This window comes from Lissotriton vulgaris, chromosome 7, assembly GCF_964263255.1.
Source record: "Lissotriton vulgaris chromosome 7, aLisVul1.2, whole genome shotgun sequence".
In the NCBI taxonomy this organism is placed as follows: Eukaryota; Metazoa; Chordata; class Amphibia; order Caudata; family Salamandridae; genus Lissotriton; species Lissotriton vulgaris.
The window spans coordinates 851,122,761-851,149,594 of record NC_141695.1 but is presented as its reverse complement, the minus strand read 5'-3'; the positions used below and the strand labels follow the sequence as shown (position 1 = coordinate 851,149,594).

Below are 26,834 nucleotides of genomic sequence, written 5' to 3'. Positions count from 1 at the left end.
CTCATTCTCGCTCTCTCTCTCGCTCTCTCGCTCTCTCGCTCTCTCTCTCGCTCTCTCTCTCGCTCTCTCTCTCGCTCTCGCTCTCTCTCTCGCTCTCGCTCTCATTCTCGCTCTCGCTCTCGCTCTCATTCTCGCTCTCGCTCTCATTCTCTCTCTCGCTCTCATTCTCTCGCTCTCTCGCTCTCTCGCTCTCATTCTCTCTCTCGCTCTCATTCTCTCTCTCGCTCTCATTCTCTCTCTCGCTCTCTCATTCTCATTCTCGCTCTCTCATTCTCATTCTCACTCTCTCACTCTCTCACTCTCTCACTCTCTCACTCTCTCACTCTCTCACTCTCTCACTCTCTCACTCTCTCACTCTCTCACTCTCTCACTCTCTCACTCTCTCACTCTCTCACTCTCACTCTCTCACTCTCTCACTCTCTCACTCTCATTCTCACTCTCATTCTCTCACTCTCATTCTCTCACTCTCATTCTCTCACTCTCATTCTCTCACTCTCATTCTCTCACTCTCATTCTCTCACTCTCATTCTCTCACTCTCATTCTCTCACTCTCATTCTCTCACTCTCATTCTCTCACTCTCATTCTCTCACTCTCATACTCTCTCTCATACTCTCACTCTCATACTCTCACTCTCATACTCTCACTCTCATACTCTCACTCTCATACTCTCACTCTCATACTCTCACTCTCATACTCTCACTCTCATTCTCTCACTCTCATTCTCTCACTCTCATTCTCTCACTCTCATTCTATCACTCTCATTCTATCACTCTCATTCTATCACTCACATTCTCTCTCTCTCCCCTGCAAATTGATGTCATGAAAATTCTATTCTATTCACAAAGGCTAGCTTTGTCCATAGCACGTTATCTTGGGCAATGCCCATTTGTGGAAATCTCAAGAGTTTCTTCTTTTGTACCCTTTTAGAACGTTATCCGAGATGAACTCCCCATTGAATAATCCCCAGAAGAGGGATTCTTAGCTGGGGCACTCGTAAGGGTAGAACAAGGTTTACTCAGGCTATCCTTTAGAATGTTTCTCAAGAAAGTCTTACACGTTTGCCAGGCATTGGCACATACTTTGGTTGAAGGTAGTAAACACATTACTTTGGTTGAAGGTAGTAAACACATTACTGTGAGGTAATCTGTGCAGCCCTTCTGTAATATACTAAAGGCTTTTGTATGCTGGTCTTCTCCTAGGAGGAAGATTCTGTCATGCTCAAAATGGCCATCTTGGTCCAGAACACTTGGGGTTTGGGATACAAATAGATTAGATGGATTAATCTAGGGAAAATAGACAATAAAAAAATCCTTATCTGTATAATACTTCTGTTAAGTCTTGAAAGAGCACATCGCTAGTAATGACACACAGACAGCGTGGGCAGAAATTTGAGTTAATGTAGTCTCTATGGGGAGTGAGACAACAGCAATTTTGTCATCACTAGCTAAAGTTTGGAAAGGTTACCAGTAGGTTTAAGTGTGACTAAAACATGTGAATCTAAGAACCAGTGTTGCAGAGATCTGGTTTGTAATAGAACAGGGTTGGCAAGATTAGGATCAGGTTATCTTGACTCTCCCAGAGTAAGACATAATAGAACACTGTTTCAATCAATTAAAATCTCACCATATTTAGATTTCACAGATTCCCTTACCGTGAAAGATTACAAAAGCCATAAATACTGTGTTGTTCCTATAACTTAAACAGTCACAAACTACCTTCTGAAAATTTTAAATGAACCAGTCTCCTTCCCTGTGATTCTAGAAATGCCAATCACTTCCTGCCTTAAAGTTCCTCAGTGTTAGCTGGGGTTAAAGGGCTTCCTTCAATCTGAAGGTGGTCCATGACGGACTGTGGTAAGCAAGATTGGCTGTAATGTTCTGTCCACCTTTGGAATTAGGAAGTATGTTGAATATACCCAGTTCTTTTTTCCGTGTGGTACGTGCTCCATTGCAGGTTTTTCCTGAAGTTCCTGTACTTCTTTGACTAGGTGAGATAATTCTTCCTTTGAATGCCTCTTTTGCTTTAGCCTCTTGTTTGGAGCCTGTTTCGTGAACTCTATGCAGTAACCATACTGCATTATGTTTGAAATCCATTTGTCTGTGGTTATTTCCCTTCATTTTTGTAGGAAAAAACTTAGTCTGCCTCCTACTAGGGTAGTATGTTGGAGGAACTGTAAACTGGTTTGATTTTGTCTCTCACTGCTGTTGTTCGTGAGTGTACCTTTTTGTGAGTACAGTTACTTATTAGAGGTTTGTTGTCCACCTCTTTGTGGCTGACTTTTGCCACAAGGACGCCCTCGAAAGGATGCTCTTCCTTGGTACTGCCAGCTTTGCTGTTGTACCTGGGTTGTGCCTGGTTTCCAGCTTGTTGCGTTTGCCGTTAACCTTGATGTGAGGTACCAGGTTGGTGTGTACCTCTCCCCGTTAGTCTCCTTGACGGTGTGCCTCTACGCATGCCTCTGAACAGTAGAGCCCCCATGTACCTTGCAGTTTTGTTATCCTGTTTAAGTTGATTGAGTTTTTAATCAACCACACTTCCAAACAATTGCTCCCCATTGAACAGTGAGTTAATGATATTACTCAGTACTTCTGGCTTGAAGCCTGAGATTCAAAGCCATGTGTTCCTCCTTTCTGTGATACCAATCATCATTTGTCTGCTTGATGTTTCAGCAGCATCCGGGCTGATTTTAAACATGTATTTGCAAAGTTTTTACCCTCTTCCACCAAGTGGCTAGCTCTTTTTTTAAATTGTTCAGGGAGATATTTTTACAATTCTCCTACCTTTTCCCAATGTTGATAAGCATGTCTGTTCAACAACACATTTGAATTGGCTATGCGCCATTGATTAGCTGCTGGTCCTTTGTTGAAAGTGTATATTTTTTCTCCATCTGTGAGGTTACCACTTTTGCTGAGGCAGGCTCCTTGAAAGCCTCCTTGCCCTGGTCCAGGATGCGTGGTAGCATTAGGAGGTATTCTGTCCCCTTGGTGGATGGTGCCAAAGTCTCTAGGAGGAAGCAGAAGTCTTTTTCCTCCTCTAAGGGGACCCGAAGGTATCAGATGCTCTCTTGATGAGGCTGTTGTAGAAGGCTACGTCGTCTGGTGGAGAAGGCTTCGAGGGGTAGCTACAGACCTCTTCTTGTGGGCTTTGTGTCGAGGTGGTTCCATTCTTCCTCGAAAATCAGCGAGACTTCCTTCGCTCCTGGAGCGTCTAGCTTCTCTTTGACATTCTCTTTGTGCGGTTTGGTGGTTACCAGAGCTTCAAGAAGATCTTCCATTTCTCCTGCTTTTTCAGCGTTGCTGGCGGGCTTGGCAGGATTTTTAAATGTCTTCAGTGCCTCGTCTAACTCCTTCTTCCGTTGAGAGTACCAACATTTCCGCTTCCAGGCATCTCTTCTTTTTCTCCACCTCAAGTGCCCTTTTCACATTGGAGGCCATGGAGATACTCTTCTCGAGTGTGGTGGTTTCCAGCTCAGAGGGTGTGGTCTTTCCCATCGTGGCCTCTGATTCGGTGTTTGCCTTTGTCGATTTACACGATCTTCCCTCATCGATATCCCTGGGGTGGGATCTGTGGAGTTCTTTTGATCATGCCTGACCCTTGGTCGTCGTTTTCTTAGACGCCTGGACTGCCTTTTGCGCCTTCTTCTCGTGGCCCTTGGTTTCCGACAGTTGAGGGTTTCTTACCTTGCCCGTCCCCCTCTGTGTCCTTTGTCATTTTCTTTGCGGTACGCCTCTTCTCTGCATCCCCTTCGAGTATCTAGACGTCTGAACCCCCCCATATGTGTTGATTCTGCGGGTACTCCCTGGTTGTCCTCGCCGCTTGAAAGGCCTAAGTCCCTCACCGAAGGTTATATCTGGCTTTGGTGCATTGCTACATAATGGTCCTCCCTCTGCTTTTGGCATACCTTGAGTATCTTAGATTGGAACAGAACACAGACCATGCAGTCTTTATCCTTGTGATGCCTCGGCAGGAAGAGGTTACAAACATTGTGTGGATCGTGCTGTGCAAACTTATGGTGCCACTTTGGTCAGAATTTGAAAGGGTATTTTCCATGGCCCCTACCTCGCCCAATGTTGATCCATGTGCATCGTTGCTCCATCGGGGTCCCCTGATGGAAAAGGTATTTGAAGGTCTTTCTTCTTCTCCAGGGTCTTCGTAGTAGATGATTGATGGAATTTTCAATCAAATTATTTGATTTTTTCAGGGATTTCATCCAAGTCTCCCTTTGCTTCCAGACCCAATGGCGGGAAAAAAAAATCTGAAGATGGCTACCACACAGATGGAACCGCCTAACATCAGACAAGGGATGGACCTAGCACCAAATGGTAATCAACAACGCCGCAAGCAAAAAAAAAAAAAAAGACTGTTCGGACTAAGCCACTAGATAGCGGAAAGCACAGCATGTGAATACAGAAAAGGATTCATGCTGCAAAACCACTGCTAGGGTATCCTGCCTGAAGCCCTTTAAGAAAATAGTGCTCTGAGGCTGCAATTAAAACCTAGGGAGTAAAAAATCTAACAGGGGGGGTGTCCTCGTGGGAGGTTACAAAAAGAGACATGGCACTACTAAGGAGGGACTGCTAAGCCTATTGACCAATGAAAAGTCACCATTTACAAAGGACAGGGACAAGAGCCAATTAAAAAGATAGGCAGAAAGTGGGCAGGCTTTATGCCCATATCTTGAATACAGCATGACGAAGAGACCGCACAAACGCCTACAAAGAGAGACCTAAAAACCTCTACTTAAAGGCCCCGGAGGATGGAGTCCCTAGGGCCTTTCACGGCTCGGGTAAAGAGCTGCATGTCCCCACTTAATTAAAAACATACCGTCCGCAGAAGGGGTCCCCTGGGCCTGCAAAGGCTTGGGGAGCGGGGGTGGTGTGCTTTACTCAGGGCCCGCAAAGGCTCGGCAAGGGTTGGCTGCTCGCAGGCTAGGTAGGCCTTGTGGTCAAACACGTGCTGCACGCTGAACCATGCGCGACGGGTATTGGCTGTCTGGATGGTTGAACACAATGCCTGGCCACAGACCAAGCACTACGGCCAGCCCCATGCAGCACATGGTCAAAGGCCATGCACGGTGGGTTGGGGGGGGGGGGGGGGGTTGTCATTATCTATGGTAATAAATATTACTTTACGTTTATAAAAAAACTAGAAAATCACTGGGAAATAAAACCATGTTTAAAGTAACATTATAGTTAAATGAGAATTTTTGTGACAACTTTACCTTTTAAACTAAAAACCATACTCAAATTCACCAGTTATAATTATCTCAAGTAGCTAACTTGTACCCTAAGGTAACTATAACTCACGCCCTTGCTAATTACAACTAATTACTCCACATATTACATCACTTATGACATGTTCTATATTTAACATCATTGAAAACATCACTGCAACATTTGAAAAGATATCATTGATGACAAGACTGTGAATGAGTATGCGTAAGTTATAGTTACTTGACGGACAACTATAACTGATGAATGTAACTTTTTTTTTTTAAAGATTTAAAATGTTACGTTGCCACTGATTTTTTCACCTAACTATATTATTACTTTAACCTTTGTTTTATTCCCCAGCATTAAAATAAACATATTCGTCTCTCCCAGGGAGTCTGGAGAGTCGCACCTTCCTGGACCTGGAGGGCTTTTCTCTCGAATAAGCTGCTCTCAACTACACTAGAATGATAACGACTTTTAATGCAAGCGAGCTGCTGAAATCTCGCTCATTGTTTAACAATTATCTTGACTAAGCCAATGCCTGCACAAATCTTTAGGCAACATGGGAGTACTTCAATAGAAAGCACGACCCTTTACTAGCTTCCAATTAAAACACAAACTCAACAATATCAGTCATAATAACTAATAGGCATGAAAGGAGCAGTTGTGAGACTTGTGTCAAAACATTACAAGAACCAATTTAAGAAAGGGGCATTAGGGCCTTAGTCTTCACACTTGTTAATTTCATGCCCTTACCAACCCCCCTGCCCACCAAACTCTTCAAGTAAATAAATGTCAACGTGTGTCCCAGAGTGACAAATAGGTTTCAAAATACTTCTATAAACGTGGCAGCTCAAAACATATTTAACAATTAAAACATTGCAGTTATGTTCGGGCACCCAGTTTGAAAAGTACATATATAGGATTTCCAGCCTCCGATGGGCAGCCTTGTCTCCCTGCAGTGTAAACATAGCCAAAGTTTCAGCCTTTATCACACATGGACGTTGGGACTTTGAGGGTTATTTGAAGCGCCTCCCCTGTTTAGAGGGGGGAAAAGGCTGTCTTTTCAAGGACATCCTTTGCCTCCGCCATTCCCAGAGCGCTATTCAATCGAGCAAAGTGGTCTTTGTAAACAAACATGACAAAACTCTTTCACAAGTGAGGCTATAGCAGCTGACAAAGCATGCACATATGTAAAATAGAACTGCACAGAGAAATCCTGTTCACCTGTCGGAGAAAGCAAGAAGAGGTCTGATTCAAGTGGGCAAGCAACTCACAGATGCATTACTGGGGAGATATTTTAGACAATACTATAGGCAACTAGTACTATCAGTACTTTAAAGTTCTTTACCACACAGACCCATGGAAGTACCTAACATCTTGTGCTTAACATGTAAACATCGGGTCCTAACATGGTTCTCTCACACTCTTTTTTATGTGGTATACCACTGGATTCAAGCTAACCTGACTGATGAAAGGTAATAACCAGAAACCAGTCCCAGGATGCTGGTTTCCGGTCCAGGGAGGACCTGGCTTGGCAGTTCGGTCTGGACTGTTCCCATGAGGCACAGGGTCAAGACTGATTTGCATATGGCTGGGTCTAAACTGGGGTGGCATAGTGAGCAAAAGAACAATGGATTTAACACAGATCGCATGACTGGGGGAGAACGAATATGCTACTTACCAGTATGCATCTGTTCTTGGCATGTAGGGCTGCTGACATTCATATCTGTGCATAGATCGCCGCCTAGTGTTGGGTCCGGATGATTGCACATTGTTGTCCTGGAAGAGTCTTTGAAGTATCACGAGATAGGTGGCTCCTCCCCTGGACTACAGTGCGCATGGGCATCCTCTCCATCCTCAGATTGTTTTTCGCCATTGTGGCAGAGATGGTGTAGTACAGTAAGTGATGACCATGCTAAGAGTAATTCTGAGTGCTGCAGCCGCTACAAGCGCCGGGGAGGAGGGCGGGCGATATGAACGTCAGCAGCCCTAGATGCCAAGAACAGATGCATACTGGTAAGTAGCATATTCGGTTCGAGGCATGTGGGCTGCTGAATTCATATCTGTGCATAGAATATATAGCAGTCCCTCATCTTAGCGGCGGCTGCCCGTGCCAGCTGCAGCAGTCTGAAAAAGTGTTTTTAGAACAGCCTGTCCTACAGCTGCCTGCTGTTTGGAATGCACATCTACACCGTAGTGTTTAGTAAATGTGTGTATGGTAGACCATGTGGCTGCTCTACAGATCTCCTCTAAAGGATTGTTTCCAAGGAAAGCCATGGATGCCCCCACCTTTCCTGTTGAGTGGGCTCTTGGGGGAATCGTTAATGTGCGCTTAGCCTTTTGATAACAAATTTGTATGTACTTAAAGATCCACCTGGCTATACCTGCTTTTGAAATGGGGTTGCCTTTGTGTTGTGAGGAAAAGCCAACAAACAGTTGTTTTGTCTTCCTGAAATCTTTTGTCCTATCTATGTAGTACATGAGAGCTCTTTGACGTCTAGTGTGTGGAGCATTCTCTCCGCCACTGAATCTGGATTCTGGAAGAACACCGGCAGTTCTATAGTTTGATTCATATGGAACTCTGAAACTACTTTAGGCAGAAACTTAGGGTTAGTGTGTAGCACCACCCTGTTGGAATGAATCTGTATGAATGGCTCTTGGATAGTTAGTGCTTAAAGTTCACTAACTCGTCGTAGCGATGTGATTGCTATTAGGAAAGCCACTTTCGCGGTCAAGAATTGTATCTCGCAGGAGTGTAGAGGCTCAAAAGTTGGTCCCATCAGTCTGGTAAGGACCATATTCAGGTTCCATACAGGTGCTGGTGGGTGTCTGGGAGGAATAACTCGCTGAGTCCCTCCAGAAAAGCTTTAATGGCAGGCACCCTGAAAAGTGAGAGATGCTGCCTGTTCTGGAGATAAGCTGCTATTGCGGATAAATGTATACGAATGGAAGCATAGGCTAGATTGCATTTGTATAGATGTAACAGATAACAGATGATGTTGTGAGTAGATGCATCTAGCGGATTAATGTCATTGTTGGCACAATAAATGACAAACCGCTTCCATTTCGCAGCATAGCATGCTCTAGTGGTGGGCTTTCTTGCCTCCCTTATGATATCCATACAGTCAGGAGGCAGGTTGAGGTAGCCAAATTCTAAGACCTCAGGAGCCAGATCGCCAGGTTGAGCTGTTGCGGATCTGGATGCTGAATGTCGCCATGGCTCTGCGTCAAAAGCCTGGGCGTGAGGTGTAGCCTTTGATGCGGTACCACGGAGAGTTCTAGAAACGTGGTGTACCATGGTTGGCATGCCCACGTCGGAGCAACCAGGATGAGAGTCATCGAGTGTTGCTTCAGTTTGCGTGCCACCAGCGGTATTAGCGATGCTGGGGGAAAAGCGTACGCAAATATGCCCGACCAGTTCATCCATATCGCATTTCCCTGCGACTGTGGGTGTGGGAACCTTGCGGCAAAGCTTCGGCATTTTGCATTTTCCTTTGTGGCGAATAGGTCTATCTCTGGATGAACCCACTGCTGGAAGTACGGGCGGAGTACTGATGGATGTATCTCCCACTTGTGCATCTGGTGACTGTGCCTGCTGAACAGGTCCGCCATCTGATTGTCCTTGCCTGGGAGGTGTTCCGCCATGAGGAAGATGTTTCTCTGAATGGCCCACTTCCACATGCTCTGAGCCAAATGAGACAACTGTAAAGAGTGTGTACCTCCCTGCTTCTGTATGTAGTACATGGCCGTCATGTTGTCCGTCCGGATCAACACTACCTTGTTGCACAAATGTACTTTGAATGCTTTCATCGCCATGAAGATAGCCATCAGTTCCAGAAGGTTGATGTGCATCATCTTCTGCTGTGCTGTCCATAGTCCCTGCACTGTGTAGTGGAGTACATGAGCTCCCCATCCCTGGAGAGATGCGTCCGTCGTCAGTATAATCTGTGGCACAGGCTCTTGGAACGGTCGGCCCCTGCAAAGGTTTTGTGGGTTCCACCAATGCAGAGAGTTGTATGCGCGACCGGTCACCAACACTAGGTCTTTTAATTGTCCGTGAGCCTGATTCCACTGACGTGCCAAGCACTCCTGAAGCGTACGCATGTGTAGTCTCGCGTGCGGGACTATGAAGATGCAGGAGGCCATCATGCCTATCAACTGAATGAACACTCGTGCTGGAAGCGAGTGTTGTGGTTTGAATTTCCGTATCAGCAATTGCATGCGGTTGATCCTCACTGAATTTGGCTGTACTTTGGCTGCCAGAGTGTCTATTGTCACGCCCAAGTACTGCCATACGTGGGCGGGCTGAAGTTGGGACTTTGGATAATTCAGTGAAAACCCTAGATCGTAAAGAAGGTAAATGGTGTGGGATATGTGGGTGGCACATTGCTGGGCCGACTTTGCTTGGATAAGCCAGTTGTCCAGACAAGGGTAGACGTGAACGTTCTGTCTCCGTAGGTGTGCTGCCACTGTCGCTAGGCACTTGGTAAATACCCTGGGTGCTGTTGTCACTCCGAAAGGGAGGACTTTGAACTGATAATGCTGATCCTGAATGGTAAATCTGAGATATTTTCTATGTGACGGGTGTAGCGGTATATGGAAATATGCATCCTTCAGATCTAGTGTTGCGAGGAAATCTCCCTGACTGAGTAACGGTAGAACCTGCTGTAATGTGAGCATGTGAAAGTGTTCTGACAGGATGTACTGGTTTAGGGGCCTGAGGTCCAGTATGGGTCTGAGGGACCCGTCCTTTTTTGGGGATCAAGAAGTACAGCGAGTACACCCCTGTACCCCTTTGTTCCACAGGCACAAGCTCTATGGCTCCTTTTTGCAGCATACTGACTACTTGGTGCTGTTTCCACGATAGCCACCCCTATTGTTCTTGTTGTGGGTGGTCTGCGTGCCTCCTTTACTGTATTGTGTCTACTGGGATACCTGGCCTCTGGATGCTCCTCTATTGTTGGAGCGACGAAAAGAACCACCCCTGAACTGCTGCGACTGTAGAGCCCCCATAGACTTTGCAGTCTCTGTGTCCTTTGTAATTTTTTCTAAGGTGGTGTCCACTTCTGGGCCAAACAAGTAATCAGGGTTAACTGGCTGATTGAGTATGGTGGTTGGTATCTCAGGCTTGAAGTCGGAGATTCTCAGCCAGGCGTGTCTTCGTAACATAACGCTTGTATTAATAGCCCTGGCTGCAGTGTCTGCTGCGTCTAGCGCACACTTAATAGATGCGTTGGATACAAGTTTCCCTTCTTGTATTAGCATTTCTGCTGCCTCCTTATACTCATCTGGCAAATGTTGCAACAGGGTCTCAAGTGTATCATAATGAGCCCTGTCATATCTGGCTAAGAGTGCCTGTGTGTTGGAGATTCGCCAGACATTGGCCACTTGAGCTGCCACCCTTTTCCCTGATGGTTCTAGCACTTTAGATTCTTTGTCAGGGTGAGGAGCATCACCCGTGGTCTGCGAGTTTGTTCTTTAACGAGCATTAGAAACAACCAGATAGTCCAATGGCAACTGTCGCCTGATATACGTAGGGTCCACAGGTGCTGGTTTGTATTTTTTTCAATTCTGGGGCTTATCACTCTCGCCCTTGTGGTCTCTTTAAAGATGTCTCCCGTGTGTTTCAAGACACCTTTAAGCATGGGTAGAGTCTTGACAGTTCTCTCTGAGGTCGGGAAGGTGTCAAATAAAAAAATCCTCTTCAATAGGGTCAGCATGGAGTTGGGCATCGTGATTTTTTGCCGCCCTCTCAATAAGTGCGTTAAACGCAGCCGTGTCTTCTGTAGGTGAGGTTTTAACAGCATAGGTATTACTGTCAGGGGCTTTTTGTGGCTCCCCTGGGTGAACAGTGTCTGCCCAGGGTTCAGTGTGGTCTTCTGGATCAGTGTCTACAGGATAACTAATCTTCATTGTCACCATCCCCTACATCCACATCTGAATGTGTGGGTGAAAAAGGAGCAGGTTCTTGTCCATATTGTTGTAGAGGTTCAAAAAGAAGGTGATGTGGCAGAGTCCCTCTTCTTCTTTAATGGAATTTTATACGACTCCATAGGCTGTTCTGGGGCGATCTTTCACTTGAAAATGGAAAGTCTACCAGTCTCAGCGTCGATGAATTGCCTCGATTGATCTTCCTGCAGAGGCTGTCGATGCTTGGTGGCCCATTTCGTAGATGTAGGCTTCAGCCCCATGGACACCTTCTTGGCCGCTTCGATGCCCGTCTTAGGGGCAAACGCCTTAGGTGCCACTGGCGGCGGCAGTGTAAACTTAATCGGTGCCGACGACTTCGGAGGTTTACTGACGGTCTTCGGGGGTTGAGTGGCCTTAGGTCCGGCAGCACTAGCCTTCTCCTTAATGCGTTGCAGCGAGTCCGACATCTGCTTCGAAAAGGAGGCAGATGGTTGTGTTGACTCGACGGGGTCCTTAGAGCCACTGCTTGTTTTGGACTCGAGGTCTTTACCGGCCTTTGCTTTGTAGAGTCGACGCTTAGGATCGAGAACGTTCTGTGTTTTGTGACCTTTGTTTGTGTCGACGGTCTTCGGCGCAGATTTCTTCGGGTCGATGTCCTTGACCTTTTTTCCGGTGCCCCGGCTTTCGGCTCGACACCCTTTAGCGACCTCTCCGGGTCGATAACATTCTTCTGTTTTGTCGGAGCCGATGGTTCAGAAGCCTTCGATCCGACCAAAGTAATGTGTACTTTCGGTTTCGATTTCGTCTCCGGTGCTTTCGGTTTCGATTTTGATCGATCAACCAATGGCTCTTTGGAAATGTCCGTAGCTGGGCCTTGAGGCTAGGCTGTAGAACTATGCGTTTGATCTTGAGTAAGCCCATGTGGCGATTTCTCGACCTGAGCCTTATAGAGTGTTCTAGTCTCGGCCCCTATATCAACGGTTGGGCCTAGCTCCTCGCTTGAGCTATCTTCTACGGCCCGAAGGGCCTCATCGTCGTCTCCTACCTCGTCGACGACGTCTTCATTGTCGACCATTTCCACATCCTCGTCGTAACTGGAGTCTATCTCTGATGCAGGATCAGACAGGTTCTCTTGAATTTCCTGCTCGACTCCCTCATCATCCTCGCCATCGAAGATATTCACCGGGTCAGGTGCCGTCTGCTGGGCTTCCTTCCGCGCCGCGCGTCGAAGGCGAATCGTCTTCTTGGATCGGAACCGAGAACAAGCCATACAGCTGGCTTCATCATGATCTGGAGACAGGCACTTGTTGCACACCGGGTGGACGTCGATGTGAGGATACTTGGAGTTGCAAACGGGACATCTCTTGAACGAGCTCCGTTCCATAGTGGATCGTCGATAAGGCCTCTGGCGTCGACCGGGCCTTCAGTGCTGAATAGCCACGTGGCTCTTCTTGACGTCCGGCTCGAGGACAGAGCTGGAACAAGTACTGGGCACCGAGCGCAAAGACAATACTGACGATAACTAAAGGCCTTTTGGCCAAATATAAAGTTTTTTATCGATTCCGAACTTGAGTTAACAAATATACATCCGAACCCAATGGCGGAAAAAAACAATCTGAGGATGGAGAGTATGCCCATGCGCACTGTAGTCCAGGGGAGGAGCCACCTATCTCGTGATACTCCGAAGACTCTTCCAGGACAACAATGTGCAATCATCCAGACCCAACACTAGGCGGCGATCTATGCACAGATATGAATTCAGCAGCCCACATGTCTTGAACTGTATGATTTATTCAGCATTCCATCCATCTTTTGTTTGCGTATCACTTTTCACCCCAAGTGCATCGGATGGGTATGCCCAGACGTTGGTCCCTTTCTCATTGTGCCACTGGATTCAAGCTAGCCTGGCTGATGAAGGGTAATACCCAGAAACCGGTCCCAGGATGCTGGTTTCAGGTCCAGGGAGGACCTGGCTTGGCAGTTCGGGCTGGACTGTTCCCACAAGAAACAGGGTCAAGACTGATTTGCATATGGCTGGGTCCAAACTGGGGTGGTGTGGTGAGCGAAAAAATGATGGATTAAACCCAGATCCTTGTGACCCGGGATGAATGTTTGCATTGTCCTGCATTCAGTCTATCAATTGTTTCTTTTGCATATGTCGCCCTAAGTGGGAAGGGTATGCCCAGTTGTGGGTCCCCTGCTCACTACACCACTGGATTCAAGTTAGCCTGGCTGATGAAGGGTGATGACCTGAAATCGGTCCCAGCATGCTTGTTTCTGGTCCAGGGAATACCTGGCATGGCAGTTAGGGATGGACTGGTCCCACAAGGAACAGGGTCAAGACTGATTTGCATATGGCTGGGTCCAAACTGGGGTGGTGTGGTGAGCAAAAGAATGATGGATAAAACTCAGATCCTTGTGACTGGGGGTGAATGTTTGCATTGTCCTGCATTCAGTCTATCAATTGTTTCTTTTGCATATGTCGCCCGAAGTGGGAAGGGTATGCCCAGACGTGGGTCCTGTGCTCACTACACCACTGGATTCAAGGTAGCCTGGCTGATGAATGAGGATGCCCTGAAAATGGTCCCAAGATGCTTGTTTCCGGTCCAGGGAATACCTAGCTTGGCAGTTCGGGCTGGACTGTTACCACAAGGAACAGGGTTAAGACTGATTTGCATATGGCTGGGTCTAAACTCGGGTGGCATGGCGAGCAAAAGAAAGATGAATTTAACCCATATCTCTTGACTAGGGGTGAATGTAGGATTTATTCAGCAGTCCGTCCATCATTTGTTTGCGTAGCACTACTTTTTAGGTCTCGCCTAGCGTTCAGCGCACATGCGCTGCTCACTCTGCGAGACATATTGTTAATGAAGAGATTTCAGAAGAGGACTTGAAGCCCCGTCCCTCTTTTTCATTGGCTGGCGTCAACATTTATGCTAAATAGTGGGCTGCCATTGAAAATGAGTTTTTTTCATTGCCGCCTTTTTCCCTTCTCGTCCGGCCCATTCGGACAGGATTGTCTGCTTTGTGGCTGTCGCAAAGCAATTTCTTATCTTTAGGGGGGCCATCTGTTTCTAATTAGCACGGCCTTAGCGCTGCCTCGCTTGTTTAAATGAGTTTTCAATTTTGTTCCCAAGGTGCGTGCAGGGCCATATGCTTTTTTTCTTCAGTGTGTTGTCTTCGTTGTTGCAGAGTCTGATAGAACAGTGCTGCATCACGCTAGCAGAGGATTTATGGTGGAATGCATCCTTCCCAGCAGCCACCAGATTCTATCAAAGAAATGTTGGTGCGGGGATGGAGCTGCAGCAGAAAGGGCGCAGAGGAAAGGGGTACTGTGCACCAAGGCCACGAGCTTTGATGGGCTCCAGCAGCCATGATCTTTCCCAGGAGCCCCCGACTCCATCAGGACAGGCCATGTGCGCCTTCTAATAGGTCAGTGAATGGAGCTGCAGCAGAAAGGGTGCAGGAGGGTGGTGGTCTGTGCCAGTGGATTGTTCCTCTGTCGCGTCTGAAGGAGCACACCTTTCATTTAAAGCATCCGCCTAACTGCGGCCACCGCCAGCTGGTCTGCCGAGCACCGGACACCACATGGCAGGGTCACCACCACCTGCGGGGCCAAGGCGGAGCTCTGCATTAGCCATGGTGCAGAGGTATCAATCATCCTGCAGCATCGGAGCAAGGGGCATCGGCTGCAAAGCGAGCCGTGCGGGGCCCTGGGCCGTTGCTGTGCTCTCTGTGAACGCTGCATGTCCCATGGCATTGAGGTCTGTGCTGGTGCTGTGCGCTCCGTGAACGCTGCATGTCCCATGGCATGGGACCTGGGCTGGTGCTGCACGTCCCGAGAACGCTGCTTGTCCCATGGCATGGCGGTCTGTGCTGGTGCTGTGCGCTCTGTGAACCCTGCAATTCCCATGGCATTGGGGTGGGGCAGGGGGGTTCTGTGCTGGTACTGTGCGCTCTGTGAACACTGCCTGCCCAATTGCACGGGGCCCTGGCCGGGTGCGGTGCGCTCCGTGAACGCTGCATGTCCCATGGTAAGAGGGTCTGTGCTGATGCTGTCCACTGCGTAAACACAGCCTGTCCCATAGCATGGGCGCCCTGGGTCGGTGCTGTGTGCTCTGTGTGCACTGCCTGTCCCATGGTATAGGGGTCTGTCATGATGCTGTGCACTCTGTGAACCCTGCTGGCCTCATGGCATGGGGGCCTGGGCTGGTGCTGTGCTTTCCGTGAACGCCGCTTGTCCCATGGCATGGGGGGCTGTGCTGGTGCCGTGCGCCCTCTAAACACTGCCTGTCCCATGGCTAGAGGGGTCTAGGGCTGGTGCTGTGCACCCTGTGTGCACTGCCTGCCCCATGACACGGGGGTCTGTCCTGCTGCTGTGCGCTCCGTGAACGCTCCGTGTCCTATGGCATGGGGGTCTATCCTAATGCTGTGCGCTATGTGAACACTGCCTGTCCCAAAGGCATGGGGGTCTGTCCGGATGCTGTGCAGATCTCCATGATAAGTTTGAGCTCGAGACCTATCCAATCTTGAATTAACCTTGGCCTATGAGAGTTTCAGGTAGAACATGGCAGTCTGGTTGCTTAATTTGGGGTGATCGCATGAGGGAGATTTTCGGAATTTGGGGAATACCGAAATTTATTTTGTTCATTGTGCTGTGAGGACGGCTATGTTGAAGAGGGGGTGGGCGCAGCACTCAAGGCGCTCTCCAGTGAGTCACCACAGAACTGTTACCTTAAAAACATGTTGCAATGAAGTGATATAATCCGATGTGCTAAGGTGTTGAAGAGTCCTTATCATATTTATGTAATGGTGTTTGTTGCACAGTTTGCAGGCCATGGGTGGTGCATGGACTCTTGGACCCCATCCAGATTCTCGGCTCTCCCTGTTAATTAGTGGCTCGCCCACCTCTACATCGATCCTCCCAGACACTCCCTTTGAAATCTCTTCATTGCAACATCCAGTGGTGCTCATCTCAAACTTTCCTTTCCGTTTCTCGAGTGGCAGATATCTAGCAAACTTCCCCATCACAGGCACTTAAGTGTCACTCGCCTTACAAACGACCTATCAAACACTAGTGGCATTAGCCACGTAATCTCTTCACCAGTGTCTCTCACGTGGCACTAGGTAATGTCTCGCCCTCTTTTCCTCACATTGCTTTCCGCTTGTAAACTCTGTACAAGAGGTTATTGACCATATAAACTCCTCAGTGGTATCCACTTTGTAAATTCCTGGTATAATACTCAACTTGTAAACGGTTCACCTCGGGCACTGCGCTTGCGCACAACATGTACTCTGTCTCCCATCTGAAAGTGAGGATCGCCTTGTAAACTCTCTGCCTCCGATCATCAAGTGCATTCAATGTGTATGTAATCTGCCCACTCATGTTCATCCAATGGCACACTCACCTTGTAAACTCTCCGCCAGTTCTTCCGATTGTCCTTCAACATCCGCGTCCAGAGCATGTTCATCAGCTCCGGAAACTGCTCGTACATGAAGGTGGCCCTGAAAGAAAGCACGAAATGTGGTGAACTGTGGTGTCTGCCAAGCATTCACCGCTAGATGGCAGTGTGGAACAGAGTAAAAAAGCAGCACAAGCCCCAAGCACAAGAATGCCTAAAAGAATGATTAAAGAGGAAAACTGTGGAGAGAACTGGTCACTGTTTACTGTAGCAGCATAGTCACAGGCAGGCCTTTCCAACGCGGAGTGACTTGTGCCTCGTGACTGCCTCTGTTAAAGGTCAAGACTGACACCATTATCTTCATGGCGCGCAAAAACGGCCGTCGAAGTCCATTAAAACAAACAAATAGATGGGAATAGTGATTCTGAGCGCAATGGGGGCAGGAGGTTATGGTCGAGGCCAAAAGGAACAAAATATTACGTAACTATTTTGTTGCCCTTCCATTCTCAGGTAGCCGAGTATAAAGTAATACACACCTTAAATGAAATATAAATAAATGTAAGTTAAACCAGCCAGTAGAAAAGGCATTATTTTACGTTATAAAACCTCAATTGGATAATTTTATCTCTGCAGATGTCGGTGTGTGCGCAACAGGAAAGTCACCGAATGGAATCCTGGTTGGTGCAGTGGGAAACAGAGACTTGTGTATTTTTAGTGCCACGGGGTCGTACCGTAGCCTTTGATCGAAAGCTCTATGAATATGTATCACAGAGTAGAAGATATACGGCCACAACATGTGCAAATCGATGAAAGCTAAGGATTAAAAAATACAGTGTTCGCAAAATATAGATTTTAGTACTACGCAATCAGCCTGTACCTAGTGCAGACATTTTTAGAACACCATCGACTGCCTTAATTGTACCAGAACGGTTGCCTTTTAACAAGAAGCATTGGCAAAGTCAATAGGTCTCGCCGATGGGAGACCTACTGGATTTGTCAATTGGGGACGGGGGTAGTAAAGAAATAGAGATGAGGTGCGTGGGAGGGGGGAGAAGACACATGCTTGAAAAAACTGGGAGCTGATGGGGATAAGTAAATGTCTACATTTATAATGCCTCGCCACTATTTTTTTTAATTTATTTATGTATGGTATTTGTACATATACATACAGTACAGAGGGATATCTTCATATGGGTAACCATCCTGTGTGGTACAAGGTAAGTGGTACATGGTAAATATCTCGGATGGCACCCTTGTTGGTTATACAATAGTGGTAGGATGAGGATAGTATAGGAGGAGAGGAAAGTGAGAATAAGTATAGAGAGAAAGATATTACAGGGGCAAATCCGATAATATCAGCAAGCCTAATGGTTGTAACACATAGTTCATTGGGCCATAGTTTGTTCCGTCGCTAGGAAGCAGAATAAAATAACCCACATGCAGCGACTCTACTTTAGAAGTACTGGTGGCTTAGGCAGCCTTAAAGTGTCAAGCGTTTCACTCTACATTACAGGAACTGGCTGTCGCACCAGCGCCTGCTGAAATAACGATCCAAGCACTGGTTCTGCTAATGGATGGAGCATTATGAGAATCAAAACGAGTGAAGGATTTTCACATCACATGCCAACATTTTAAAAATAAAACTATGCTTAAAAAAAAGTACAAAACCAAAACTAGAGCACAATGTAAAAAAATAGGCAATTATGACGATAAACAGGAACGGAGCTCGAAGCGACATTATTCACAGTGACCAAACAGGCTACCTCACTTTCCAACCATGCCATGCCTTCCTATAATTGGTGGGTACTTGGGAGTTTGAAGGTAACGACTCCCAATTTAATGTCAACGACTCTTGTGTACTCATTCGCTGTGCTAGTAGAAGATATCATCAGTATCACTGGATTAAGTAAAATGAGGTCTATGCACATTCTGTTTCCATGCGAAGCTGTGCCAGATCTAATAGGCAGGATGAACGCAAAAAGATATCCGACCACCAGATGGGTCGATTTCTAAGAGCTCTATCTGAAAGAAAAGCTCAGAGTGCTGGACAGCAAGCACGACCAGCGGAGGTCAGATGCTAAATACTGCAGCACAGGCATTCTTTTAACGTACTGACCTGTGGTACAAACATATATCCAGGGGCTGGAAAAAAACTACAATCACAAAAAGGCACTAAAACGAGTGTGAAAAAAAACCCAACCATGAGTGGTACATGCAATGGTGTGCTGCCTCCATATGTATCTGATCTCCTATGGTACTTAGTTAACCAATGGCATGCTTGCAGTCAACTCTCTAGGCACCGAGGGGTGACCGAGGCACAATCACCAGGGCTTCAACGCTGCTTTCACTGAAGTTTGCAAGTAGTGATATCACCTCACCTTCTGATATAACCACTCACGTGGCTAAAGGAAGGGGACTGTAAGTGCAGTCATTCTTGAAAAGCCCAAGCCCGGGACTGAGAGTGTCCATTCCCAACCTCCTCCTTCATTAATTCATCATATTCAATGACCCTTTGTCACTCTCTGAAGCCTGTAATGCTATACAAATATTAAGAATATAGTTGGTAAAGTCCCTCTTCCCTGCCACATGAACTATAAATCTCCAGCATGTATTAATCACATACTTGTTGTTAAGCGGTGAGACTGAGACCCTGCTAAGAACTTCATACAAAGTAACAGCAGTATCAATGTTTTATATACAGTGGCTTTGGTGCACACTCTCTCAACATACGTTAGAAAAAGATTACAGAAACAATAACACGCGACTGTAAATTGAACCCGTTGCATGCGCGAGTCAGCCAACGTCCGTCGCAAGCACTACCTCGATAGTGCTGCGCACGTCCGTTGGCCAATGCAGCCCCGCCCACTCAAAAAAACTCCTGCACCGCAGCAGAATTCGCGCCACGGTTAAGGAGTTAATAGACAAAACCCCCTCTGGCTTGGCCTAGCGCAGAATAACTGTCAAAAAACAGAACTTCCCTTTGGGTACATAACATTGAGTAAACCTACTCAAATCAACTTACAAGTCACAGTATGCTAGGTATATATGTAGTAATTAAAAAAGGCAATACAACAATCCTAAATATATTGAATACATATCACAAATTTATTAAATACAACAGACATTTTAAAAAAGACCAATATGGTCCAAATCAGAAAAAACATGTCAGAATATATTAAAATTACATAGGATTGAAAAAATCACACACAATACATTATAACGGGACAGAAAAATAAGGAAGAATTGGTGTCCTATTAGTAAAAAAAAAAAAGGAGACAAGGAATTTGATGAGCACAATTAAGCTTTGCGTCAGAACTGTTTTCTCTCAAGTTATAATGTGTTTCTCCTTAAGTATCAACTAGCGCAGAACAAAAACACGAAGAGGAACATGAGAACACATGGGGTAGGGTGTGCACGAGCGGCGCAGGCGCAGACCGCACACTGGGAAGCGCAAGCATAAAGTGGGGAGGAGCCCTAGCGACCAACGAAAGGAAGGTGATCTCCTCGCTCACACGCATGCTGCATGGGGAGGGGGGCTTGGGGGGCAGCCAACCGCAGGGAGGTCCCCCCCGGGGCTGTTTGGGAGGGTTTGTGAGGGGTGGGTTTGCAGCCCAAATGGGCTGTATTTTTGTATATTGGGCTCCTTTTCCCTCCCAAACAGAGCCTAAGCATAAATGCCTTGGGCTCCGCCTCCCGGCCACCATTTTAGGTTTAGTGACCTGGTGGCCGGGAGGTTTTTTCAGTCAGAAAATTTTTCCCAGTGCTTTAGTGTGTTTTCTTGTAGTTATGGCAGCCGAAGATTATAGAGTTTTAGAGGCTATTAGGCTGTTAAGTGAGGCTGGTAGATTGGATCTAGTCTTGGGGGATGTCGCTGCCCCGTCGCGGCCTCGGCGCCAGGCCTCAGCAGCAGTCGCAGCAGTGGTGGCGGCTTGTTTGACCCCGAAGGGTGCTCGGACTGACCTGGTAAGTGAGCGGGGCCGCTCTCGAGTTCGGAAGGCGGCCCCGGGTGTCAAATCTCGGCGTCTGGAGGTTGTGGAGCTGGCGCGAGACGCTGGTCATGCTGAGTTGTCCCTGGGGCAGTCGGAAAATATGGAGGTTGACGTCATGGAACCGCCAGAGTCATTGCCAGTTCCGGCGGCCCCTGCGCGAGCTGTTTCGGCCCCCGCCGAGCGGGGGAAGCGCGGAGGCAAGAGGCGCTCTGCCTCAGCCTCCGCATTAGGAGAATGTGAGTGTCGGTTCATTGTCTGAGGCGGTGATGTTGGAGGGGGAAAGTCTGTATGATTCTCCTTCTGGCAGGCAGTATCTTAGTGCTGTTATTGTGAGAGAAGAGGAGGGGGTTGGTTCTATCTCGCCGGCTCCCTCTTCTCTGTTGATTAATGAGGGCACCAGGTTGGATATGGAGTTGTGGGGGAAGCTGACGGTCGGGGGCAATTGTTCCCTGTAGCCCGCTTTTGTTTTCTCCTCACAGTTCTCATGGAGGTGATGTGGTGTAGGTACACAGTGGTTCTGTGGATGAGGGAGAGTGGGCACAGATGGGGGGGGTGGGGAGGGGGAATTTCCCTTTGGAGGCGCAGGGTCATGAAGCAGTCTTTCTGCCCCCCCCTCTCATTCTTTAGCACCTGGTAGGGTTGTTCGGGACGATGCTTTCAGGCCTGTTTCAGTTTCTTCTTTTCAAGGGAAAACTATGAAGCATGGGGTGCGTGCTAGGTCTTGGGAGGGGCTGGATGTATTTCCTTTTTGGTCTGAGGGGGTTCGAGAGGCTGGTTTTACCAGGGGTGGTACAGGATTTGATCCACAGGGTAGCTTTACAGGTAATTTGGGGTTTCCAGGTTTGAAGGTTGGGGCTTACGTAGGGGGATGGGGGCCCAGGAGGTGGCACCTACAGAGACTGGGGAGGGGGAAGGTCAGGTTTCGGGTCAGGCGTCTGCTGTGGTGCAAGCAATGTTGGATTGGAGTAGTGGTGAGGAGTTGGATGAGCCCTCCCCCCCTCCTCGTGTCTCTTTTAAGGCAAATGTTTCAGATTCTCAGAGGGGCATGCAGGAGAGGGGTACTTGGTCTGGTGTTCGCGTGTCAGGTGGGAGTGAGCAGTTAGAGGTTTTGGCAGTAAGGGACCTGGCACATCAGCCCAGTCTTCTTCTTTTCAGGTTAGGGGTCGCCCTGGAGCAGCCGACTCGGTAGGGCGAAGTGCAGCCCAATGGCGACGAGGTGAAGGGAGGGTGGAGCCTAGCACGGCACAATCCGTACCGTCGGGGGATTCCGGCGCCGTCAGCAAACGTAGGTCCGGCGCGACTTCTCTGGCCCCAACATCTCTTCAACATCAACGGAAGGACTGGTCAACCGAACATCTACATTTGAGTGGTCAGCAGTGTTGGGAGTACCGGCGGGTACAGTTTGCTCCCCTGTCAAGTGGAGTAAAAAGGGATGGCAAGGCCCATGTAGGTCTTGATGGTTCTTTAAAGGCTCATAGGAGGATGCCGGTTTGAAGCCCTCCCCGCTTGGAGGAGTCTTTGATTTTAGATTATGATGATGATAGCCCAGAAGGAGAGCTACGTTACAATGAGACTGGGAGCAGGGGGGGGGGACAATTTCATGCTTCTCGTCATCTTTTACAGGCACCAGTGGTCGTGCGGCCAAAGAAGGCGGTGATGTCCGGACCAGGTCGAGAGCGCGGCCCCTCAGTGAGGATTCCTCGGATGGTCGATAATGTTGAGCAAATGGCATGGAGATCGGGGTCTGGTCAAGCCCCCTTGTTACACCCAGGTGAGCGTTCTGAACCACGGGCCAAACCAAAAATGGTGTCTGTAGGGACGGGGGGGGGGGGCACTTGTTGAAGAGGTAGAAGGCAAATTGTATAAAGGACGTTATGTTAAAGATCAGGGGGTAGGCACAGGGAATGGGGATGGAACGTTGGGCGCCAAGGTTGAGAGTGGCATGAACACTGACGCAGTTGAATTAGTAACAGGCACTTTACATAGCAAGGAGCTGAAAATTAAGAAATTGCCCTATATGGGTGTCACAAAGCCTTTAGGTGCTCATTTGATGCTGTCCACAAAAGAGAGAATTTGGAAAGGTGAGTATGTCGAAATCCTGAAATTATTGCACAGGGAGGTGCGTTCTAAAGAGGGTTCAAAAGAATTTAGGACTCCTGAGGCGAAAAGCCGGGAGTCGGGGCTCTCATTTAAAAAAAAAAAATAAACGGTCTATCTTTCACGCTGGTAGCGCTGCTCTGTTTTAATCACGCATTTTTGCTTTATGTTATTTTAATCTCGCTCCACTGGTCTTGCCTTATCCATCCTTGTGGCTCCCCTCCTGGGACTCCTTGACTTCAGGGAGCCGATTTCGGGCTCCTGCTGCTGAACACCGGCCTCAATTCCTCCCGGCGCCATCTTGGGGGAGGACGAGGTCAGCGTGCTAGTGCTCCGGCCGATTTGGGCCGATGCACTATAGAATGACCAGCATTTCCCGTCCGCGCAGCGGGCGGGCACTGCTGGCGCGCCGATGGTGTGCGCCATAGGCAAGCCCGTCTGTGCCCGTCCGTGCCGGACCGGGCCTAGGGCCAGAAACTTTGCCCATGTTTCCTGAGCATTGCATTACTTTTTCTCGCGAAAACCTCTTGCAATTGAAACCTAGGAATAATCCTTCGGACTTACAGGAAACTGGGTCTGAGGCCCCGTGTCCGGGAGGTCATAGAGGCCCTGTGCCCATGCAGATAAAAAGAATCGCTGTAAAGGGCACGTCTCCTCTCAGTATGGCATCACTAAACTGTAGGTCCTTACCGAAACATGCAGTAGAAATCAACCTACTGACCCAGGAATCTAAACTGAACATTTTGTTTCTAACAGAGACATGGCGGACGTCAAATTCAGAGGCAGACATAGTCACTGCACTACTACAGGGTTTTAGTATGCAGTGCCAACACAGGGCCCGCGGTAAAGGGGGTGGACTAGCTATAGTGCATAGAGACAAGTTCGTTTGTAGTATATCAGAGGGTGGGATCATGGATTGAGAGAATATTCACTTCAGCTTGCAATTCACCCCAAATAAGTCACTATCAGGCTTGCTGATTTATCGTCCCCCGGGCAATCTAGGTCAATTTGTTGGATCCCTCTTGGAAGCTACTATTGCCCTAGCCTCAGCTGCACCCAATTTCATTTTTCTAGGGGATTTAAATTTGCATTTTAACAATCCATGTGACAAGGGGGCAACAGATCTTAAGCTCGAATTAATATCCTTGGAGCTGGATCTAAAAAATAAAGATGCCACTCACACAAAAGGGCATCTTCTTGACCCCATATTTACAAACATTGTACACCTGGAATCAAGTCCCCCCCCCCCCCTCCCGCTTCCCTGGTCTGACCATTTTTTGGTCCCATTTAAGTGGCAAACTAATACCGAGTGCCCGCAGGTACAAGCTCCACTCACTGTAGAGAGAGCTTGGTCTAAGATCTCCTTTGAGAGCTGGACTCACAAATTGGAGCAGACAATTCCACTCTCCGACCCAAACCCCTTAGAGGTGGATAAAAAATTCTCGAACTGGCTAAATAACTCCCTGGACGCCGTTCTACCCAAGAAATCAATGGAAAATAAGAGCAGGATTTTTAAAACACCATGGTATACTCCAGAACTTCGAGAATTAAGGAAGATTTGTAAAAAATCAGAACGTATTTGGAGGAAAGACTGGGCCTCCCATAGTGAAGCCGAATATAGAGCAGCCTTTAAGACCTATAAATCATCCCGGAAATTAGCGCAGGCCGTATACTTTGAGGAGAGAATTAGAACTGCCTCTTACTCTTCTAGAGAGAAATTCAAGATTGTGAAAGATCTCCTCAAAGTACGAAGTCCGCCGATAATGCAGGAGGTGTCGGAAAACAGATGCAATCAATTTACAGCTTTTTTCAAAAGTTAAATTCAAACTATTTAAAAAACTTTAGACCAAAATGATCTAGCCCCTGATCTGCTCAAACCGACTGCCCATACCACTGGCCCCCGACTAGAGGCGTTTGTTCCAATTACAATAGACGAATGCCAAAAAGTCCTATCCACTATGAAGAGTGGTTCCCCTAGTGACCCTGCTCCCATGTATATTCTGAAACGGGTAATAACCACCATTGCCCCATTAACTACTGATCTTCTCAATGCTTCCTTTGCACAGGGAACTGTCCCCCCTGGTTGGAAGCAGGCCACGGTTAAGGCGCTCCTAAAGAAACCAGAGCTCGACCCCTCGGAGTTGGCTAATTTTCGGCCAATCTCGCTGCTACCTGGCATCGGGAAGGTGGCGGAAAAAATAGCCAACCAGCAGCTCTCCGTTTTTCTGGAAAGTAATAGATTGCTCCGTAATTCCCAAACGGGCTTTCGCCCAGGTCAGGGAACAGAGTCTGCCCTGTTAGCAGTGGCTGAAGAGGCAAGGTGTATCTTGGATTCGGGAGGATCAATGGCTGTGATCCTCCTGGATCTAAGTGCAGCCTTTGATACGGTGGATCATAAGATCTTAATCCACCGTCTCAGTTCTCTGGGAGTATCAGGCACAGCGCTGCGATGGCTTACTTCCTTCCTGGAGAATCGAACCTTTCAGGTCTGGGAAGGTGCAGCACGCTCCAAAGTGACCCCCCTCCAGTGTGGGGTCCCACAGGGCTCATCGTTGAGCCCTACCTTATTCAATGTCTATATGGCCCCTCTGGAGGATGTGATGATTCCCTTTGGGATCAAAGTAGTCACCTACGCTGACGACACCCAACTAGTCGTTTCGATCTCCCATGAGAAACATTGTGTGGAAATTTTTCACTCCTGCCTCTCGGAAATCCACTCGTGGATGAATAGGTCTCGACTCAAATTGAACGGAGCAAAAACAGAACTCATGCTGTTAGGCCACCACATAACATCGCTACCGAATTCCATCTGGCCTGCATGCTTGGGGACTGCTCCCACTCCAAAAAAGGAATTTAAAAGCTTGGGGGTTTGGTTGGAGCAGGACCGGTCTTTCAAAACCCAAGCAAAAAAGACAGCGGGCATATGCATAGGGCTACTTCGCTCCACCCGGAAAATCTTACCGCTGCTGCCAGAGCAATCGAGAAAGCTACTCATCCAAGGTCTAATCCTATCAATGTTAGACTATTGTAATGCCTTATATCTGGCCGCCCCGGAAACTACCATCAATATTCTTCAACGTGGCCAGAACTCGGCCGCGAGGCTGCTGACGGGCACATCGCACAGAGCTTCAGCCAGACCGGCACTCACAGCCCTTTACTGGCTACCAATTCGCGAACGAATCAAATTTAAATCCTTTTGTTTTGCCCACAAGTCCCTACAGGGGAAGGGACCCCCTATTTTAGGGAATCTGGTCCGCCCCTATAAAGCCTCCAGATCCCTCCGCTCTGACCATGGCAATTTGGTAATCGTCCAGAGAATCAAGAGGGCCCGTGCAGGGGGTCGCTGATTCTCAGTGAATGCAGCAACACTGTGGAATGCCCTCCCTGTGAGGATTCGTCTTGAACCAAGCTATACTAGGTTCCGAAAACTTCTTAAAACTTTTCTGTTTCCCCAGGACTCTTAAATTCTTGTGCTTTCCTCAGTATTCCTTGTTCTAGAGCGCTGGGACGCTCTTGGGCAGCCATGCGCTTTATAAATCTATTTTCATTTCATTTAAGTTGGCCAAGCGCCCAAAAGTTCCCCTCACAATCAAGAATTGGACGGCGGCCTTTTTAATATACGCTAGTGTATATTGCGAAAAGTTCCCAGAGCGCTGCGTAGCTAAGTTTAAGTATATGGATGTTATCAGAAAGGCGCAGATAACAGGTAGTGGTTTTGCGTGGGCCCAATAGGACGAGGAGTTTAGGGCCAGGATGGCTTGGTGAGGCCAAATGGGGGGAATTAGACACAAACTTATGGCAACACACATGGGTGCATCGGCCGGTGGCAAGACAATTTTTACTGCTAGTGGCTTACCGTTAGTTTACCGGCTCTTTCAGGGAAAGCCCACCAGGGGAGGGGTGGGAAGTACATCGGTCACACAGACTGGGGTGGGTGCCTGCTGGGACTTTAACAAAGGTTTGTGTACCAGAGAATACTGTAAATATCGTCATGAGTGCTCACAATGTGGCAAAAGGCACCCGTTGGCTAAGTGTTGGGGGCCCCGAACTTCAGGTGGCCAACAGTGGTCACAGCAGGGTACTAGCGCGTCAGGCACACCTCAACAGTCACAGGCTACTAGGGGAGGGAAAAACAATTCAGGGGTTGGGCCAAAGGCTCATAGTCCGGTAAATTGGATCAATTGATGGAAGGTCTGCGGGAGTATGATGATACTAGAGC

At 47.9% G+C, this 26,834-nt stretch overlaps 1 protein-coding gene across 1 annotated transcript in view; it reads right to left on the bottom strand.

Annotated features, from left to right (window-relative positions):
• The window catches only part of CLINT1 (clathrin interactor 1), a 656,796-nt gene that overhangs the window by 504,440 nt on the left and 125,522 nt on the right, over window positions 1–26,834 (bottom strand). Inside the window, exon 3 of the mRNA XM_086931221.1 lies at window positions 16,536–16,632. Coding sequence (XP_086787347.1) covers window positions 16,536–16,632 — 97 coding nt within the window. The remainder of the gene's footprint in view (window positions 1–16,535; window positions 16,633–26,834) is intronic.